The 23,075-nt window shown below is 36.0% G+C and overlaps 1 protein-coding gene across 5 annotated transcripts in view; it reads left to right on the plus strand.

The window, feature by feature from the left end:
• LOC124355078 (SLIT-ROBO Rho GTPase-activating protein 1-like) overlaps positions 1–23,075 on the plus strand; it is a 338,240-nt gene that overhangs the window by 98,337 nt on the left and 216,828 nt on the right. The window contains exon 1 of one of the 5 annotated variants that reach the window (XM_046806008.1): positions 22,448–22,609. The exons of the other annotated variants lie outside the window; for them this stretch is intronic. Coding sequence (XP_046661964.1) covers positions 22,537–22,609 — 73 coding nt within the window. The 5' untranslated portion in view covers positions 22,448–22,536. Of the gene's footprint in view, positions 1–22,447; positions 22,610–23,075 lie in introns of those variants that run through there. 5 annotated transcript variants of the gene reach the window in all.

A 23,075-nucleotide genomic window follows, 5' to 3' on the forward strand; every position in this document is an offset into this window, starting at 1 on the left:
CAGGTAGCGAGCGAAGAGCGTCCCTCCCCGCCTGGCCGAACTTGATCCGTCACGTCACGACACGCCGCGCCGCGCCACACCTGGGCATCTAGAACTACTCGTCCTACAAGGATGTTATCGTCTATTATATTTTGCAACAGGGGGTTCTGATGTATTGTCTCAAATTTAATATAATGAAATCTAAAATTAAATCGACTTTTTGATTTGTTATCATTTAACTTTTTAGTTGAAAACATTTTCATCCCAGTGTTCTTGAACTTGATTTTCAATTAAAAGTAGTTGAAGTTCATCATCATTGGTGAATCGAGTTCATCCCTCGACAATGTTCCGAACGTCTCGATCTCTGTGCTGAACGCGGCCATCTTGGATCACTTCGTTTAGGAAGCCGTAATCACACTACGTAGTTTTGATTCCGTCTTTCATAACGGAGCGAGATTCAAAACACAGGAACATTGAACTTTTGAATAAATGTCTCAGGAACGAATCGTGTGCTATGTTGGATTCCTTCCAGCGAGTGGAGAATGTTTAATTTTTCTTTTAAATGTCTTGCCCATTTTGTTCTATGTGTGTATTAAAGACGGTCTATTATATCGATTGATACATTTACATTTATGTTACGAGTTGACATTATGGCGCAGCTGTTATAGATACAAATTTGAAAGAGTATTTAGAGCAAAAGAAAGCTGTCAGAATTCTTTTAAAATTGAACTCAAGGGAGCCACGCAAAGATGCTTCAGGGGATTACAGTTTTAACTTTACCCTGTTTCTATATGGGCCAGTGGAAATAAAATACTTGAAATTCATAATTGATAGTCAATGTAAAACCCCAGTTCTGATATCGAAAACGAAATCTAAAACCTTATTGTTGGATAGTGAGAACATAGCAAGAAAAAAGTTTAGGGAGAGAGGTCAATCAACTGATATTTTCCAAAAACTGGACAGAAAGTAAAGCCCAATTTTTTCCTTAAAAAGTTCTTGACCCGTATATGTGTTAAGAACGATCTTTCAGCAGTGCATGTCAGTAATACTGAATTATTTAAATAATAATCATCGTTCATTAAAACGTATTGAGACAATTAAAAAATTAAGGGGGATCCGGACCCCTTGGACCCTCTCGCTGGGTACGTCCTTGTGGATCAGTATTATAGTAATATTTATAAAACTATTGACGCATGCTATGCAGTTATATGAATGTTAATGCAATAAGGAAATTTATTATTATTATTATTATTATTATTATGGACGCTTTCCCCACACTGTAATCAAGGGACAGTTCTTTTCGACAAACGTGTCTACAAATAATGTATTATTGTTCACTATCATCTTTGCAGGAATGTATTAATGATACGTGTTCTGTATTTCAAGAATGAATGTTCTTGAGTGAATTCTCGGTGATTACAGAGTGATAATTTATTTGATTACTCATGAGGACCTGGCTTAGGTTAGTACAAGTTACACATTTTCGGGTTTTATATGAAATTAAATTAATACAGTATTTGAGTTTGGTGCAAAATGCAATTTTTGGGTGACTTGAATAAGGGTCTCTCAGAGTTCCCAAAAGTCATAAGGAAACGGTTTCACCGGCAATGTTACTGGAGTAGGATTGAGAATGCCGAATTTGTGCCTAGCCTCAAGGAAACCTGGTTGTGGGACGGGGTCCAGTGCACCCATGGTCAAAACATTTCACGGCGGATTATCAGCTACCTCGGAGGGTTTGTGGGCGAGGGCGCCTCATAGGTAGTCTGAAGGTTTCTAGAACATTTTGGTACTATCAAGAAGCTCGGGAAATACTAACTATATAAATAGTACATAGATTACTGTCAGTTCAACACAGTTATTGAAATGATTACACCATTTAATGATTAATTTTTTCATTATCAACAGTTTTTAGTCAGAATTAAATGACCTTAAACAGTGTTAAGTACGACATTTCTGGTTGCTAAATCTGTACATTTAAGTATGCCTACCATGTACGTTATAAATCTTAATCTATAAAAGGAAAGAGTTATAGGCACTAGAATAGTTCTCTTTTCAATCTTCAAAAACTTGTTCACTATCATTTAAACATACTCGCTGAATTCATACTGGATTCTTTTTAATAATGAGCCAAATGAATATATTGTAAGACTAATTTAGTTTTCTACTTAATTATAATTACTAGAAGTATAACTATTACTTTTTCGCATTTACAAATAATTAAATGCCCATTGTAAGAAATACTATGCATGGAATATAGTCACAGTTAAAACAAGGCACTTTGCATTCTATTAAAATGTTTATTGGAGAGTTAAAACATAAATTAATAACACTTTTTCTACAATTTATTGTTTTCACTAGTCAGTCATAAGAAACGGTAGAACCTCCTTGAAAATGGGGGTAGGGGTGCTAATTCAGCACCTTGACCTTGCCCATGCATTGAATAAGTTCCCCCAGGCGTGCTTACTGAGCCCCAAGGAGGGAGTGGGTGCTAAAGCAGCATCCCCGTCATGGGTACAAATGCACAGACAGTGACGCAACGCAACGCAACGAGATCTGTGTATTTCATTCAATATGTCATAGTATTTGATAATTTCGCGTCACTGTGTATGAATTTGTTCCCACAATCTTTGAGTTAATGTTGATTGATAGTTTGCATCTTTAGGACGCACTCCAGGTTTGTCCCCAGTCCTCTCTTGTAATTATTAATATGTGATTCAGATTTGAATATACTGGCTCGCAGGACTAATTTTTCTCTAACCAAAGTGTGGATTAGAAATATTGTTTTGCTTATCATTAGGATAGCAAAACACATAATCTAAATCACTATTTTAATTTCACTGTCACCTCAGTAAACTATTAATAAAGTAATGATTTACTGTTGTCAATTCAAAAATAATCACTTTTATAATAATAGTAAAATAAAGATTGTGTAATAACACTACGGAGACATCTGCGGAAATAGTAGTCGTCAACTGGGAAAAGAATGACAGAGAAATCTAAACACGAAACAATTTCTAACAATTCTGACACTGTGAGAAGCTCAAGTTTTCCCCTTTTCACGCACATATTTTTTGCATCAATGAGGATCTTCAAATAATGTATGGGTGCTAGAAGTACTACAATGGTATTATTTTGTTATATTGTATTGAATTTTTATTTTAATACAAATACATTGTTTGTATACACTTGTATTAAATGTGATCTTTTGAAGAACAAAAAATCAAATTATCTCTACAAGTGAAATTAAAAAAAAAAACTTATATGGTATGTATTGCGGAACTTCGTTACAAAGACCGTAAATTTATTCGAAGGTATCTTTTAAATGCATACTATAAAATATTTAACAAATAGAAAATTATTAGAACACTAACGATAAATGTACGTAAAGTTGTTTTAGCCACGGTTGCTGGATAGTGACGAAACAAAGATGCATTGTTGAGAGGACATCACAACTGAACGCTACCGCTATCAGGCGGAGAAACCGTGAACTGACTCCAGTAGTTTGCCACATGGCCGCCAGACTGCGCGTGCTGCCACTCGTTTAGCGTTGTCAACAATGAATGGAACCTTGTTGGTTTTGGTCAATCAAATGATCAACAACCAGTCAGCATAAACCTGTCAACAGATCATAAACCATTGATAACTTTGTATAGCCAAAGCACACTACAACAGTAGCGATTCAGTGAATGGCCTCATTGTACTGTAATAGCCTACCCTTTCTGTATTACAACAGTAAATACATTTTTTTCTACGGGTTTCAAATATTGTTATCACGTTGTGTATAGTATATTTAATGTATATTATGTTTAATACATTTTAATTATTTCAGCAGTTTGTACGAGATGAAATTGTCAACGGTTTTAAAATTCACCATTATTTTCAATGAATCCATATTCCAAATTTCATATATAAGAATTTTTGATTGTAATTAATACAAGTTAAATAAATACCATATCTTATTATTTACTGATTTTGTTTATATAACGTAAAAGATACGCGAATGCATTACAGTTGTAGATTTTCTAAATTAATTAATGAAGACATGATTCATATTAATATATTTAAAAAGCTCATACATTTGTATTATTAAAAAACACATTTTACTTTTTACAAGGTACATATTTATTGAACGGAAACTAGAAGGCTACTGTTTTATTGTTAGTAGTAATATTGTTGGCCTTGTTATTAATTTCTCATATGATTCTTGTTGTAGATTTTCTGTAGAAGTATTAAAAAATGAGGATAAAAATTGTATATTCTTTTAGTCCCCCAGTACGGATTAATTGCATGTAGTTGAGAAGAATACATATTTTAACATTTAAAAATTACTAAAATAATTTAGGATTACTTATGTGATTATAGGAATAGGTCACTAGTTTGTAATGTAAAACAATGCTTGCTAGTTTCATTTGGTACGGTAACCATGCCGTGGTAACAATATTTTAATTATTAATTAGGTAAAGCTGAAGTCTGATACTGTGACATACCAAGTACATATTGGTTTAGCGTGTTTTATTTGCAAGCCGGTTGATGGTGTGCTCGCCACCACGCGACGTCGTCGTCGGTAAATACATTCAACCCCTCAAACAATGCATAATAAACAGGTCCGATAAAGCATGGGTAGGAAACTCCGCTTGGGTTTACATCAGCCCTGATAGGTTTTAGGTCTATCCCCAGTGCTACATCAGGGATCGTATAGTGACTTTTCTAGTTCGCTACATTTAACGTTTATATGGCCAAAGGGTGTTCTATTGATTGGCCAAATCGCTATGTGTGTAGAACTGATGTAGATGTGGTGTTTTAGAAACCGGGGGCATTAGAAATATTTCCAGCTGTCAGTTACCGGCCTCGAGATTTGGGGTTTTTTTTGGGGGGGGGGATGAATCATATCCATCACTGGACAGTTGGGGAGGGAGGGTGACTGTCTGATCTAGTATTTGGTATTAATGAAGTGGTCAAATAAATATTGCAGTACATTGTCAGCCATTAAACGTAAATGGGAGTTCGATCATTTCTATGCCATTGAGTACTAGTAAACATTACGGGTTCTGGGCCACAATGTCACGGAAACGATCGCACCATCGCCAAAGCACGGCCACGGCTCAGTGCCTGGGCTAATTGCTAATTTTTAGTATCTCCTGACAGCGCTGCTCGCCTGGATGGATCGGTAGAACACAGGCGAGACTGCAGCCACAGAGACGTCTTTGTCTGCGGCAACAATGTTCTGGCCATCTGGCCTCGAAATGCGACCTCTCCTTTGAAAAACAGATTCATCTTTGGGTTTGTTCTCCACGAAGTGTGAACTGATCCATGAACTATGGTTTTTTTGTGTCGTGGTGGCGAATACAAAAATTGTGGCATGGGAGATATCTTATGAAAGAAGATCATTAAAAATATTGTAAGGAATACTTACGGATTCGGCAGTACAGTAAACTTTCGATTATTAGCGGAGTCGATCTAGGAGTATAAGTTTTCAGTAGCGGGTACCAAATACTCTATATTGGCAGACAATTTATTTTTCTAATTTTTTTATTATTTCTGATACCCTTAATAAGTTAGATATGTTTAGAAAACGTATTGAATTGCTTTAATATTTGTATGAGTTAAGTTAGTTAACACAATTTACTATAATTAGTTGAATGTAAATTGTTGTTCCTAGGACGCCATTGGTAATCCGTAAAGCAGATAAACCGCCCGGTACAGTCGACACTTTACTGTAAATTGTTTTGTTTCGACACCAGTTTTTAGTGTATTTTGAAAAGAGGAATTTAGAGGAACTCCTAAATCGAAGTGAAAGCACTTATGAAATAATACGGTAGGGTCCTATAATAATTTTAAAATGGAATTAGTCATACGTCACGCATCAGGTGCCCATTTTATTTTTTAGTGTTCACGATTAAGACGATTAAGCAAAATTGTGAGTAATTAATTCTTATTTCAGGTTTTACACTTCTAATTCAAATTTATCATATTACCAAAGCAAAATAGGAGTTTGCTATTTTGCCCCAAGACACAATATATAGATCTAAATATAATTTTGTAATGAGGTTGGATTCGAAACAGTACAGTTCTCTCGACATAGATATCGTGATTGAAAATTAAAATCTAAAATTAACACCAATAATACTAACATCATAAAAGTTGTCATCCATATGTAAAGATGATACACAATACAGTAAAGTACATGTTCTTGCTTTCCAATCAATGTTCGCTGTCATATTATTTGCTCGGTCCAGTCTAATATTAGTAATTATATTTCTACACAATATCATATATCTTAACAGTGAAAAATAGATAAGATGTCCTCTCGACGATTTTCTGTCATGAAAATTGCATTTAGTGTTTCATGTATTGTTTTATGACTCAACTTGCTATAATCACGGACTCAATGTGCTCGCTTGTTTCTTAGAATTTTAGTCTCGGAGCGAATGGTTTGTTTAGTTCATGGAATAAAATCCATAATAAATAAATTAGTTTGCCTTGTTGCCACGACGTTGAAATAAGAAGTGTTGTTACTTTTGTTATGTGTTATGCGTTCATTGTATAAACACAAACAAAATTGAAACTAGTGTTTAAATTAATGAAACATATGGTCGTGCTATCATAATACAATGTTTACACAGAACAGTTAATTATATTTAACAGGCTATTTCAATTAATGTTTCACAACTTAAGAGACCAACATTGAATTTTTAACTGCTTTCCAGACCAGTGGGGCGTAGCCCGGAAGGATTTTCGAAATAAGAACGGCGGGCGTATATTCATTCCACTAAGATGGTCCATGTGAAATTTCGGTACAATCGGTTGAATAGTTTTATGTGTGAAAGCAAAATAAACAAACAAAGGATCTTTCGCATTTAGAATATTATCAGGATGTTCCCGATTATACTAGAAGTCGTATTCACTAATTCCGTGTAGTCTTGTCCTAGGATACGAAACACAGAGACGCGACCTGGCTCGATGTGAGGCGACGCGAAACTATCAAACAGAATATGTTAACATATGAAATCAAATATAGAGAGCGTAACGCGGTATTTGTGCTCTGTTTCATATTAACTGTATTCGATAACTTCGCGTCGCAGTCCGAGAACTTCTACCCGAAATGTAATGAAAGGTTATTAAAACGAGCCAGAGAAATCGATATATTATTTAGGTTTCTCCGTATACACCGTGTCAAAATATTGCGTACGCAGTTAAACCCTTGAAATATTTTGGCCTCCTTGTGGAGATATATCTTCAGTCGTAAAATGTACACTGAAGGTGAACTGTTGACTAAAGATGGGTCTCCACAACGAGGTCGAAATGTTTCAAGAATGTAGGCCTAACTGTGTAATTCGACCTGGTGTGAACTGGAAAACTTAGATACTATCTACATTTCGTTCAATGTGTAGACTCTCAATCTTTCTAGCTTACCCAGACACAGAGCCGAACAATTACCATGCGAGCCCGTGATCACAAGTACACACGACACTTGTGAAGCTCTTTGGGATAATGAGTGTAATTAATAAGTTTTTTATGTCGATTTAAATTGAAACCATGTTTTTTTAGATTAGTACAATATTCAGATTCAGGAGTGTTCTTCATTTAGTAAGTAAACGATTCAATGTTTTCTCAGAATGTAAAAGATTGGTGGATAAGATTATATCCATCTTTACTAAGTATAGTAAAGTAGCGAGCAGTATAGCCAACTGCATTAGCAAGAGAGGGTTTTGGCAGTAATTTTTGTCGATCTTAGCATTTCCGATTTTTAGATTAGCACATTAAAATTAACTAGTCTTCACATAACTGAAACGTATACTGTAGCTTCATTTTTAGTATGGTAGTAATGCTTCATGCCCCTTTCATTATATGTCATACCTTAGAAAATATAAAATACAATTTTTGAATTGGATCATTTCAATGATTGCTAAATTTTTCATCTAATCCGAAGCAGGTTTTAAAATCCGATATTTCAAACATTTTGTTAAAATAATAATAAAAAACACACGCATATATTTACTTCTTCTTGAGAGTCCCAAATACAAAATAATTGTCTGTGGTGCAGTAATGTGTATAAAAATAATCTTGATAGTTGTTAAAAATGATTACAGTAATAAGTTTTAATTGCTTCCTCTCTATTAAAGAGGAGGGGAATTATGAATAGCACCTAATCTTCATTCATCAATCAGTTTGTGTGACGTTACCACAGCCACGTGCGACCTCTCTGACCTAATAGGTCACAAGTTCCATTCATACAGAAGTAATCAAAAGTGTTAAATGAGTTTCCATTGGTTTTGTTCAAAAGCCGGCCATAATAAATTGGCAGTGAGTCTTTTCCCCTTGAGGGCAATGTTAAACCTCATGCAGTGATATCACTTTATTTTTGTCGTAGAGTTATGGGAGATGTATCATTTTAAAGACGTAATTATTATGCATCCAAAAGATTTTTTGATTTTTCGATATTTTTGAGGGTTATTCAGAAACAATCTCAAACTTTGTCGTACTTCGTCGTTTAAATATTAAAAAAGTATGCACTTTACAGAAAAAGTATAAAGTGTATAGATTGTAATGACTCATTTCATACACCCATCTCACATTAATTTCAATACTTAATTTAATTTAGAAATTTATTAGTAATAATAATTAAATAACTAAGGAATAATTATTTATAAATTGTCTCAAATTTTAATACAAACCATAATAAATACAAAATTAAATATATCAAAATTAATCAAAATTCACCTTATTACATATAAAACTCAAAGTTATAAAGTAAACTAAAGTCAGTGATACAGTGTGCAGGGACGATTGTTGAGTGAAGAGAGCAGAGGTTTAAAAGTTGAGAGGAGAGACGGATATAGAAGAAGTGAAGCAAGATTATTATTTTAAAGAAAGAAACTGGTTACATTTTATTTAGCAGTATTTGGTTCAAAAGAAAGGTTAATTTATTAAATTCATATTATCACTGAAGTACAGAGAAGCAGAAGACAGACATTGGGTGAGAAAGTTCCTTTTTAAATTTAACAGTGGTTGATCCATTGGAAGAACATAAAACCCAGGAACATTCGATTTGGCTAACAATTCAAAATTAATATAATTAAAATTTAACAAAATTATTTTTCAAAATTACAAAATCTTTTATTAAAAACAATACCTAATATTTCTATTTCATTAAGCCAGCACGACCACCCTACCCTAAAATTTAAGAACTGTATTTAAAAAAAATTACCATTATTGTATCCTCCATCTTGTTTCAAAATTCAAACCTGTATGTCAATATTTATCATCATTAAAGTTCACATTTGTATCATACTGAGTTTTTTATTATTTCTAGCTGTAATCATCAGAATACAAATCAAGTTTAACCATTTATTTAAAGTGTATAGTAGTAGTATATTATAAGATGTTTATTAATTATTTCTTTACAATGTAGTATCTCCCATAACGCTATGATCAACAATGAGGGCGTAAAACTGCATGTGGCTTAATATTCTTATCAGGAAAATATCAAGGTTATTTTACTACAGTCGAGTTTAGTTGTCTAAGTTTACAATGTAGTATCTCCCATAACGCTATGATCAACAATGAGGGCGTAAAACTGCATGTGGCTTAATATTCTTATCAGGAAAATATCAAGGTTATTTTACTACAGTCGAGTTTAGTTGTCTAAGTTTACAATGTAGTATCTCCCATAACGCTATGATCAACAATGAGGGCGTAAAACTGCATGTGGCTTAATATTCTTATCAGGAAAATATCAAGGTTATTTTACTACAGTCGAGTTTAGTTGTCTAAGTTTACAATGTAGTATCTCCTATAACGCTATGATCAACAATGAGGGCGTAAAACTGCATGTGGCTTAATATTCTTATCAGGAAAATATCAAGGTTATTTTACTACAGTCGAGTTTAGTTGTCTAAGTTTACAATGTAGTATCTCCCATAACGCTATGATCAACAATGAGGGAGTAAAACTGCATGTGGCTTAATATTGAAGGAAACAGGATGACAGCCCTCGTTAAGTGAAACAAGAAAACAGTAACACAGAATGTGTTAAGTGTTACTGTTTTCTTGTTTCACTTAACGATGGCAAATGTCCGGAAAAATCCTGTTTCCTTCACAATCCTTCCATCGTCAAAAATAACCTTCAAACAAAGAATTAATATTCTTATCAGGAAAATATCAAGTTACTTTACTACAGTCGAGTTTAGTTGTCTAAGTTTACAATGTAGTATCTCCCATAACGCTATGATCAACAATGAGGGCGTAAAACTGAATGTGGCTTAATATTCTTATCAGGAAAATATCAAGGTTATTTTACTACAGTCGAGTTTAGTTGTCTAAGTTTACAATGCAGTGTAATTGTTAGGGAACCTTTCGGAACCATATCCAAATTATTAGTTTATCTTTTGTCATCAAAGCTGGTTAGGTTTTGGATAGGGGGAATCTAGTGGCGGATCCACGGTTAATTATTATTCCTCTGGAAGGTGCCCTCTTCCGGTTGCGACGACATGAGGTCGCAATGGAAGATAACGTATGAAATCACCGCAATTCGAAATCTAGCGCAGCCTTGTATTGTTAGACCAGTAGATTTGCTAAACTGTCGTATCAGTACTATTGTTAGATTTAGTAGATGTAGTACAGTACCGGTCTGACTGGTGTCCATCATGTCCACACAGTCCGCGCCAGCGAACACCAGAAGCGGTGTCCCGCTAAGTAACGGTGTCCTCGGTTTTTTGGCGCTATTATCGGTCGTAAAAGACGGGTGTCAGGCTTGACACTTCGGGTTCTGGACGTAACAGTCGTAATCCCATCAGGGGCGTATCTGAGGAGGAGGTTTAGGAATTAATTCCCCCAAACCGAAATTTGAAAATATAACTACATTTTAGAAATGATGAGTTTTGATCCCTGATATGCGTAGTTTTTGTTGCACATAATGTTTGCTAGCAGAACATTTATAATTTTAATACAAAAAAATAATGCCATTACATTAGTGATTAAAATAGGCATGTATTGTCACCTCCTTCAGAATTATTATTTTGTGACTTTTAAAATATGATAATTTACAAAATTACAACCAAAACAAGGCAGACGGTTGAAGAGTTAACGTCGGGTTTCTGCGAGAAAACAAAAATCTCTTCACTATTCTTAGATCAAAATTCTTAGATGAATAATGTTTGTAAGTCTGGAATTGATATATTCTCGTTGCGTACCTTCTCTATGGTTAATCACAATGGGATCACCTGAAAACAGAAAACCCAAGAAATCTACAGATTTGGTTAATTTTTGAACTCTGTGAAAACACAGTGCTTTAATTATTTTGCTGTAATTTAATTTAAAATATTCATGTAAACCCGTATGAAAAAGTTTAACTTATGTGATTGATTAACTCTGTTGTTACTTCATATTTTTTTAGTGTTCGCATTCCATACTAGATCAATGTTAAATTAGCCCAGAGTTGGAAGCACTCCGTGTATATCTATAGCGGCAGTAACATCGATAGATACGGATGTACAGTACTGCGGCGGATGTATGACACGGGTCCTCTGTGAATAATCCATTGGACGTGCCACAACTATTGCACGTGTATTGCTTGAGCTGATCTGCGGTTCTCCACATGTGGGGACGGTTGTTCACGTGACATTTGATTCCAAATTAGCCCAGAGTTGGAAGCACTCCGTGTATATCTATAGCGACAGTAACATCGATAGATACGGCTGTACAGTACTGCGGCGGATGTATGACACGGGTCCTCTGTGACTAATCCATTGGATGTGCCACAACTATTGCACGTGTATTGCTTGAGCTGATCTGCGGTTCTCCACATGTGGGGACGGTTGTTCACGTGACATTTGATTCCAAATTATGGTTTAGTTGGAAGCACTCCGTGTATATCTATAGCGACAGTAACATCGATAGATACGGCTGTACAGTACTGCGGCGGATGTATGACACGGGTCCTCTGTGACTAATCCATTGGACGTGCCACAACTATTGCACGTGTATTGCTTGAGCTGATCTGCGGTTCTCCACATGTGGGGACGGTTGTTCACGTGACATTTGATTCCAAATTATGGTTTAGTTGGAAGACCGTAAATGCAAAAATAGATTACTTATCAGTAAACCCTTATTTATTTATTCCAACAGGCATGATCATTTTCACATATCATATTAAGATTATAATAAACAAAACAAATTACAAGATGTCGCTTATGATTAAGTAACAAGCTAGTATACTAATAAATACATGTTATAAGATGTTATATACAATTCATAACATGGAATAATTAGTATATCAGAAAAAAACCAATGCCTACTTGAAATAATATTCTAAATACAATGCATGTAATTTGATATATAACAAGATTCGGCTCAAGAAATAAAAAACTTGTAAAAATATTATTGACAGGAGGAGCAAATATACATCATATACATTATAAACAAAAATAAACACCAACACTGATTATTCAAAATTCTAAATAATATGCAAAAGATAAACCCCAAAATAAATAATGTGATATAATAATGCGATGATGTATATTCGTGGGTATGCAATTTATAGATAGCTGGTTGACGAGAAAAGTGTTGTCTAAATGCAAAAATGTAATTTATATTACAATTTTATATTAAGTCAATTAACCTTAAAACACACTTTCTCGTCGATACATCGAGCAATACAATTGTAGCGGTGAGCTAATTGTAAACACCTATAGTTCAGATAGTGTCCAACCCTAAGTAAAAGCCGTACGATATAAATATATCTCATTTATACTATGTACACGACAGCTCCTGTCAAGCTATTGTCAGATGAAACTATTGCGCCAATATGTTGCTATTTCAAACATTTTGACATTTAGCGTAAGTACTCTCGAGAATTATATAAACAACCATAAGTTTAAAACTATTTTGTGAACCATTTGTAATGAGGATCTCATTTTTAGTCTTAAATATGCTGTCCGTTCTCATGGACCAGTGGTCTTTCGAGGACCTTATCAAACAATCAGGAGAGGTGTCCGTACTGAACATTGAGAAACATTGTTCTCAAAATCCAGGTAACCTGCAACCGTAACGTAAGGGTAAGACTGCGGCTCTCTAGCCGCACGGGGTTACGGGTTCGATTTCCTGCGAGGTAAATAAAAATGTACATAGGGTTCGAACAGTTTTTCCTAAAAAAAATTTTCCTTTATATAGTCAAATAACAAATGGTATTAGCTATATGCGTAGATTGAATCACTGTAAAAGGTGAATGCGTCGTTTGTTATGGGTACTTCTTTGGACAATTGACCATGCGCTTTGTTCCTCTCAACGTGGACTTGGAGCGAAGCCATGATGCGTGAATCGTGCGGGCAGTTTCCAATTAGCCATATCCGCCTGATGTCCATGTGTCGTCGTCATGCTCCCCGGTACTCTCAACACCCTCATCTCCTCCCCCACATTCGATAGACACAGTTTTAGTTTCTTCATTGCTTAACATTTTCTATTGTTTCGTTTTCTATATAATGGCCCAGTATTGGCCTATCTTTCTGACATCAAATAGGTACAAGGAGACACAATATCAAAACTGTAAACAGTTCGAGACTAGACACAATTTCACTGTGTACGCCTGAAGTCTACAAAATTCCTTATGGTTGTGATTCAGTCTTTATTGTGGAATCAAAACGTTTAATATCGCCACATAGACACACAACACGGCAGTATACGAGAAAAAAGAGCCATAGCGGAACACAGTTCCAAAACCTAACCTGCAATAGAGTAATAGAATATGATACAAAAATTTCGTACTATTATCCAAGGATAATAAGAGTAACCTTAGAAATAACCAAGAAGTAAAATAACGTCAACAAATAAGATAGTGTCGAAATGGTGTCGATAAAGAAGCCATATTAATTACTGTGGGGCACATTGATCGGTGGTTGGTTAAGATTCAGCCAATCACGATAAAGCCCAGCTCAGCTCACCTGCACAGAAGGATGCGTATTATTGATATTTTCTGTTGAAACTCTTGTCTGAACATGGCTCTCAACTGGGAGGTCAAAATAATTCAAGAATTTAATTGTGTAACTAATGTTTATTTACATATTAATGTCTTCACTTTATCAGAAAAAGTAAAAAAAGGAGGCATTCATATTTTTAGAGAGTATTCATCTCTTTTTCTCTCTCAGTTATGACCTGGACAGCTGGGGTTGGTTGAGCAATGGTCCCCATGTAACCACACCCGAGGTGTGTGTTTTGTCTGGCATAAAGTACTATCAAAGCGACTGTCAAACTGGTTTCGTAGAAAGTTTAGGCAGCTTCGGTCCCGATCAAAAAGTAATGACCTTTAATTAATGGATAATTCCTAATGGGGCTTCATCGTAAAGCTCAAACGATTGCAATTTGAATGCTTTTAATGTCTATGGGGGACTAATTATGTACTTATAAGTCGTTGGTGTCAGTCTCAGAGTTGTCGGTAATTTTGTGTTTTGTGTAATTATAAGTTCCATCGATGTGACATAACCTCAACTCCTTGTAGAACAGTCTGGCTAGAAGTCGGGTTTCGAAGAGGAAAGGGTGATTTAACATTCTAAGAGAAATATTTTTTATAATTTCTTGTGTGGTGAGAGTGAGCGTGTAATCTGTAACAGGGAAATGGCAATGATGTTTGTAAAAAGGCTGATTATGTGCTATTAAACATACTCCTAAAAGTAATCTAATAAATATAAGTATACGGTTAGTTTTTATTTCCTGTCAATTCTTATGCGGTTAATGTTTTTATCATTTACATGGATTTTAAATCAATGCTCTTGTCAATGTACTAGTCCAAGTACCAATCTTTGAAGAAGTAGATTATTGTTTGGAATTTTTTATTGAATCTTGTACGACTTATCTCCCCTTTGAGAAATCGGGAAACACACAGACAACGATTTATAATGTACATCAGAGGTCAATATGTACAAGGGTTTGTCTAAGCAGATGTATACGGATGTAAGCGGATGCATACCGCAAACATCTTTAAAAGGTTAACCCATTACAAAATGGCTTCCGAATAATGTTTTGTCGAACTCCTTGTGCACGATCCTTCATTGGCTGTGAAGAGTAACTAACTGTAAAAAAATATTTCTCACGTCCAGTTCTTGAGACAAGAAAAGGGTATTAAGCCGTCTGCAACAGGGCCTACATTATAAGTTTTGCCACTATAAACCAGGGCCATTTTTAAAGCAATGTTTTCTCATAACATAGCCATTTTTTACAATGCTTTTTTTACTTACTCACATTAATAATACAGTGAAGTAATGAAGGGAGTATTATGTAGAACAATGTATTTTTGTTATAAATGATTTTTTAAGGAGAACAATTAATTTTTACCTAATAAATCATTGCTTTGTCTAATAAAAAATTGTTAACTAGACGGATACTTTATCATTAACAGTACTATTTAAAATGAATAATCATTCACTTAAACATTATACGTTGTTTTTCTTCCAAAGTAAAAGGTTATTATAATCTAAAATGTATAATTTGTTGTTGGAAAAATTAAATTCTATTCTATTTGTTTATATTAATTTTGAACATCGGTCGGAAGAACTGACTGAAATTGTAAAAAATTGTCAAGGTTGTGGTCTTTGAGATTTCCTAAATTCTTTTTTATTGTTCTTTTTGTCGATGAATGATGGCGGTATTTATTTACATTAGCGTGACCATGGAAAATAGACTTTTTTCACGGGTTGGGCATTTATAGCCAAGTATTATTATCACAGGTGCATATGAACTGGGGGGAAAGTATATTATTGTATTATATTGATGCCTTTCGGACATTATTGCGTTAAGGAGCAGGGGCATCACGTGATCTGGGATTCGACTTTTGCGAGCTCGAGTTAATTTTTTTCTAAAACAGCAAGCAGTGTGCAGCACTTCGCAGCGGGCAGGCATCGTTGACAGGATTAACGTATTAGTCAGACTCGTCTTTACGAATTGCTTCCACGCGAGATACCGAACATCCAACACAAAGGTGTGCCATTACCACTACTGAACTAGGAGGTTAAGAATAGACACGGAGGAACAACGGTAGTTCAAAATGGCGCCCTTTCTTTATTTGACCAAGTAATACCAAACTGTCAAATATGGATAGTGTTGCCAGAGGTACGATAATTATCGTAAAGGTACGATAATTTCATTGATTTTATGCGCCGGTAAGATGGGTAGTTATTATCGTACCATGAAAGATTTTTGACAAATTTATACAAGTAACAAACCAAAAGTTAATTATACCGTAACATAATTTATTATACGAACATAACATACTTTTTCGTTAAATGTGTTTGGTACGATTATTTTATATGAAAGTACGATAATTTCTCGTTGTTGGTATGATAATCGGTTTTTAAAATCTGGCTATACTGAGTTTGAGCAGACGTGGAGATATAGGAAACTGTCAAAAACGGAGTTTTCAGAGGATTTAAAAAAATCGTAGCTCCTTTGATTTTCGTTGCCGACGAATTTTTTCTTCAATATTGTTTTCAGGAAAAATTGTAGTTTTCAGGGAAAAAAATGAACATACCTTTCCATGGTCACGTTAATGTAAATTGATACCATGATGGCAAATGCACAAAAACATGTTATTCTCCTAAATGACGTAAACTGCGTTGGGAATTTATCATCATTACATATATAGTTACAACATGATACAATAAAAAGTATTCATTATTGTATCCCCAAGTGCAATTGGGAACGAATATTATCGTCAGTATTGCAGAGAAAAAATGGTACGACATATATTCTAGACATCCTTATTATTACATCATGTCCTACATCATTTTAACATTTTGTTTCTCTATTTATAGAAGGATTTTTATCTTCAAGAAGAAATTTAATTCATTATAAATGTTTGTATGTCAATTTTCAAGAAGGCTACGAGACTAATTATATCTTTACAGGAGCGTTAAACAAATCAAGCTAGTTTTAATGAGAAATGTCCTTTACAGAGAAGAGAACACTAATTGCTACGCTGCGCGCTCTCAATTAATTGTTGTTTGACTGGGGACGAGCACTGGTGGTCTGTAGGTCATAGGTCATTGTAAAAATAGTTTCATAGCTGCACGAGAACGCTATGTATTTATACGGTAGTTATCAAATCAAATTAAAATATACAAACGAGCACAAGGAGTGTAAAATGAACTTAAATGTTTTAATTTAAAATGGGCTAACTTTAATACCTACTAGAAATCGCAATTTTGTAACGGTTTAAGTTGTATTGTGGCGGTTTCGCGTGATTGTGTAACCGACTGCACTGCTACAAGTATAAAAGTAGTTTGTACTAGTTTTAACATAGCAGGGTTTTAACATTCGTATGCAGATTTCACACCATTCTCTGTAAAAACATTAGGACGTATAAACTATCTCATAAACAGATATAAATTTGGTACCACATATTGTTATAATCAGATGATAAAACTTCATAAAATGTACTTTTTAACGCTGGCGTGCACCAATAACAATGTATTTACGCTTATTTGAATAATGTAAATAAATTCTCTTATCTATATATATAAAAATGAATGTTTGTATGTTTGTCCTTTATGGAATCGTGAACTATTGGACCGATCATGATGAAAATTTGTACGTATATGTATTTTTCCACGGAGAAGGTTTATAAGCTATGCCCATCCCTTTCCCGATTCAGGATTCCGCCCCACTGGTTACAGAAATACCCATAAGAAATGCATTGCAGCAAACATATGTTAACGTCTTTTCAAATTTTTAATCAGTTGTTCTTTGTAAACATATATTACACTTATAGTTTTAAAGCATAGAGTAAGCTTAAGAGAAACGACAAATTTTGTTTAAACTGTTTTTGCAATCACTGTTAAACATAGACTTTACTATCCAGATAATACAATTCAAATTTGACGTAAAAATTCACCTTTAACTGCAATATTTATTTAATATAAACCATGCTCATGCTTGATCAGAAGAGTAATGCAGATATCATAATTACTATCTTACGTTGGCTACAAATATAAAGAATGTTATAAAATCAACCTTAGTTGTTTTTTTTGACAGAAGTATGGTTCTCAAAACTCCGTGTGTACATATTCTCTCGATCGAGACAACAAAGCAAGCTCAATCGTGGCATCGGAGATATAACTAATTTAATCTAAAATTTATTATAGTAAAAAAAAAAATTTACTAAGTAATATAAGGACTTCGGTTCTTAAGATTTGCGTGCGAAGCCGTGGGTAACAGCTAGATAGAGGCAGGAATATGGTACATACCTTCATAATACGCCCAAGAGGCTCACGATGGAACGACTATCAATTATCTCAGCAATGTTTAGAATGTGATAGAAAAAGAATAAGTGAATATAGTGTACTGTTTTCAACGGGAAATTGCGTGCGAAGCCGCGGGCAACTTTTGCAAAAAATTATTGAAATTTCTGGTTGAACGTAAAGCTTGAGGTTTGGACCACTTTATAATAAAGTACATGTACAATGGTACAATGGTTGTAAACATACACGTTTGACAAATTTCCTTGGTCGTGGCAACAAGACAAACTCTACATCGGCATTGGAAATATAATTCACTTGAACCAGAAGTGCTCATATACAGGCAAAGTTTACGAAAAGCGTGCGAAGCCGCGGGAAACAGCTAGTTTATTATAAAATATAAATAAAATTAGGTATTTAACGCTATGTCTATGTGAGCTAGTTTTCCTTTTACGTAACACATTTTTGTTCCTACATCGGGATTTTTCAAATATTTGCAATAATATTCTAAAACGACGGACATTTAAACAATTATAAAAATAAATGTGTAGGAATGTCACACGTTATGGTTAGGTATTCATGCCAAATTATAACACTTAAGCTCCGTAGAGTTGTGAATGTTTCAAGGATAAACTCAGAAAACTAAGCAAGATCAAGATACTATACACGGCGTGACTTAAAAATCATCCCGTGAAGTTTGACCGAATAAATTATTGTATAAATTTTCAAATTACAAGCTCCTTCCAGTTTTCCACTGTAGAGTTCACGCCTGAAGTATATGGACCACGTGACGGGTGAGAGAAGCGCGGCGATCCCTTGTGTTTAATTACGCAGCGGAACATGTTTGAGAAACGTACATTTCCTGCAGAAACAGTCCAATCTCATAGCACCCCTTTCAGCGGTTCTCCACAAACATAGACGTGTTTGCTGGCGAGGCGTAGAGGGGCTGCGTTGAATTAAGTGATAATCCATCAACAGAACCGGGACATCGCCCTAGCTCATGGCTGAAACTGTGTAATAAGAAGGATTCATTAAACATCGTAGTGTTGGACAAACTCGTGGTGCGGTATTAATCCTACGAGGGTGAAGTGGCAATCGAACCCGAACCGTAATATAGCACATTTCGTGTTGCGTTAATATCGGGTGGAGCAATCATCAGTGTCATCGCCCTAGCTCAGGGCTGGATCCGTGTCATATGATGGATTCTTCAGACTGCCCTGTGTTGTCCAAACACACAGGGTGATATTGATATCCTACGGAGGGTGAAGTACCACTCGAACCCGAGCCGTAATATAGCACATTTCGTGTTGCGTTAATATCGGGTGGAGCAATCATCAGTGTCATCGCCCTAGCTCAGGGCTGGATCCGTGTCATATGATGGATTCTTCAGACTGCCTTGTGTTGGCCAAACACACAGGGCGATATTGATATCCTACGGAGGGTGAAGTACCACTCGAACCCGAACCGTAATATAGCACATTTCGTGTTGCGTTAATATCGGGTGGAGCAATCATCAGTGTCATCGCCCTAGCTCAGGGCTGGATCCGTGTCATATGATGGATTCTTCAGACTGCCCTGTGTTGTCCAAACACACAGGGTGATATTGATATCCTACGGAGGGTGAAGTACCACTCGAACCCGAGCCGTAATATAGCACATTTCGTGTTGCGTTTATATCGGGTGGAGCAATCATCAGTGTCATCGCCCTAGCTCAGGGCTGGATCCGTGTCATATGATGGATTCTTCAGACTGCCTTGTGTTGGCCAAACACACAGGGCGATATTGATATCCTACGGAGGGTGAAGTACCACTCGAACCCGAGCCGTAATATAGCACATTTCGTGTTGCGTTAATATCGGGTGGAACTATCATCAGTGTCATCGTCCTAGCTCAGCGCTGGATCCGTGTCATATGATGGATTCTTCAGACTGCCTTGTGTTGGCCAAACACATAGGGCGATATTGATATCCTACGGAGGGTGAAGTACCACTCGAACCCGAGCCGTAATATAGCACATTTCGTGTTGCGTTAATATCGGGTGGAACTATCATCAGTGTCATCGTCCTAGCACAGGGCTGGATCCGTGTCATATGATGGATTCTTCAGACTGCCTTGTGTTGGCCAAACACATAGGGCGATATTGATATCCTACGGAGGGTGAAGTACCACTCGAACCCGAGCCGTAATATAGCACATTTCGTGTTGCGTTAATATCGGGTGGAACTATCATCAGTGTCATCGTCCTAGCACAGGGCTGGATCCGTGTCATATGATGGATTCTTCAGACTGCCTTGTGTTGGCCAAACACATAGGGCGATATTGATATCCTACGGAGGGTGAAGTACCACTCGAACCCGAGCCGTAATATAGCACATTTCGTGTTGCGTTAATATCGGGTGGAACTATCATCAGTGTCATCGTCCTAGCTCAGCGCTGGATCCGTGTCATATGATGGATTCTTCAGACTGCCTTGTGTTGTCCAAACACACAGGGCGATATTGATATCCTACGGAGGGTGAAGTACCACTCGAACCCGAGCCGTAATATAGCACATTTCGTGTTGCGTTAATATCGCGGGTGGAGCTATCATCGGTATCATCATCGCGAGCGTAACCGCCTCTAATAAAAACCTCCCCTACAGTCAAATTTAACAGAATTGCCTCGGCGTGTCGCTTTATCACGCCGTTAAGCGGACATTTGACCTCATATTGGTAATATTGTGGAATATTTCACTTGCTGTGTGTTCTTGGTGCTCATCAAGTTCAAGGGTGCGGAGGTCTCAAGTTTGAGTCGCGTTGTGGTTGGTTAGTTTGATAAAATTTTTATTTTTCGTATTTACAGAGTGTGTGTTTTCCTGTGACATATTTCAGGTTTGTTGTGATACCTGTAAGATTAAAATGTCGTTTCAATTCAAGAGTAAAACATGCTTTATGGAAAATGTCCTGCCTGCACATGCATTATGTGTAGACGCAGTATTTCTGTGTATATTAAACTCCATTTAATAAATGAAGGGCCCTATTTGGAGATGGTGGTGAATTTGTTGAATTATTTGTTGAATATTTAGATATTTTTGTTTTGCTACATGTATTATTAATTTGTTATGACATGGAATTTTTATTTCTCAAAATTTGCATTTTTGTTCAATTACCTGTTAAAACTAATATTCGATCAAAATTGTATAAAAACTAAACTATTTTTTTTTTTTTTTTTGTAAAATGTAATTAAAACTATAATTATACGTATACATAAAAAGGGTGGTAAACATTTAGTGAAATTGATTATGCAGATGAAACACTAGTTACTTAAACAAATTAATACTAAACCTAAGTATTTTGTGGCGTTATAGTTGTAGTAGTCTATTCATTGGTATGGGCTGAGCAGAAATAGTCATATAAGAATACATGAGAGAGGGTTAGGAATGAAGGAGAACATCTTCTCTCATCTGATGTACTTTTAATTTCTCTACTCCGGCATGCGCGGTAGATGGATACAACTGGCATTTCGAATATTATTTGGTGAGATTTGGTTTCACACTCATCAGTCCATCATGGCTGCGTAGACCCTAGACGAATTGTTGGCACGATTTCTGTGACTTCTGTGTTTAGAACTCCCCGCTTTGTACTCCAGTATTTTATACAGTACTGTACTACAGTAAACATTAATGTTCTTCCTGTACAATAAATATAAATAGCCTACTAAAGATATATTCTTTGCCCAAAAATTAATTTTGGTAGCTGGCAGGAAGTTCTTACTTTTTAGAATACGTTTGATCAAGCTCTGATTGTAATGAATGCATACTGCATAAGAGTTAGATCATTTATTAATAGTTCATTTACAAACCACTGTACCTGAACTGCTGTTACATTTTAGCATAGCATAGCACTTCTTAATTATTTAAATATGAACAAAATTAAATGGGTATTTGAATGATTCCGCGGGTATTTAAATTGAAAGTATTTTTATTTATTCCACAAATACACTTATTTAGAATTTAGTGGTGGAACATTACAACAAATCTTATCTTGAAATTCTCTCTGATGTATTAAGATTTGGGTGCTCCACACGCGGACCTTTGTTTACAATGCCGTTATTGATGTGCCGCCGCGAACAGTATGAGACGCGCGAGTACAGTCGGAACAAAACGGAAAGTGAGAGGGAGAGGTGCCGGAAAGGGCCGAGCGTCCCCGAAACGGGCCGAAGTTCAGGGTCACGGCTGGGAGGGTGGGGCGGGGTCAGATCTGCAGCATCCTCGGCGCGGGATGGACGGTCCGGTGTCCCTGTGTCGCTCCGTGTAGTTTGTGTGGTGACTAGTCAGTGTAACTTGTGAACTGTGAACAATGTTTCAGTGCATCATCCAACAGCGGAACGGATGGAATCGGTCCAGCCCCGAGCTCAAGGACGTGTATCCAGGTAAGTAACGATCATCTTGTCATGCCAGACGTGCGAGCGGTGTTTGTAAACAAAACGACGGAACGGGCGGACTGGGCCGTGCCGCTACCCTACCGCTGCTGCCCTTCACCTAGATTCTGGTGACGTCATTCCCACGTAAATCTCACCTCAGCTATTTTGAGCCCGGGTGAGGAGAAATCGATGTAAAATGTTTAATACACTTGAACAGTAGCAGGAATTTCCTACAACTTCGTGGTGCCAAGATATATCGTTTCTGACAAAAAAATTCCGTTTTTGCATCGTTCGTGTAAATTATAGCCGCATTTACAAATGGCCTTTATACGGTTGCTATTAAATACGTGTTTTGATCATAATTGCTGTTTAGACTAGAGCTTTCCAAGTTCCAAGCTAGTATATTCGGCTTACAGTTAGAAGTAATTCCGCAATTTAAATGCTAAAACAGAATTTCTGGCAAAATATAATTTTA

The sequence above is a fragment of the Homalodisca vitripennis genome, chromosome 2 (assembly GCF_021130785.1).
Source record: "Homalodisca vitripennis isolate AUS2020 chromosome 2, UT_GWSS_2.1, whole genome shotgun sequence".
Classification (NCBI taxonomy): Eukaryota; Metazoa; Arthropoda; class Insecta; order Hemiptera; family Cicadellidae; genus Homalodisca; species Homalodisca vitripennis.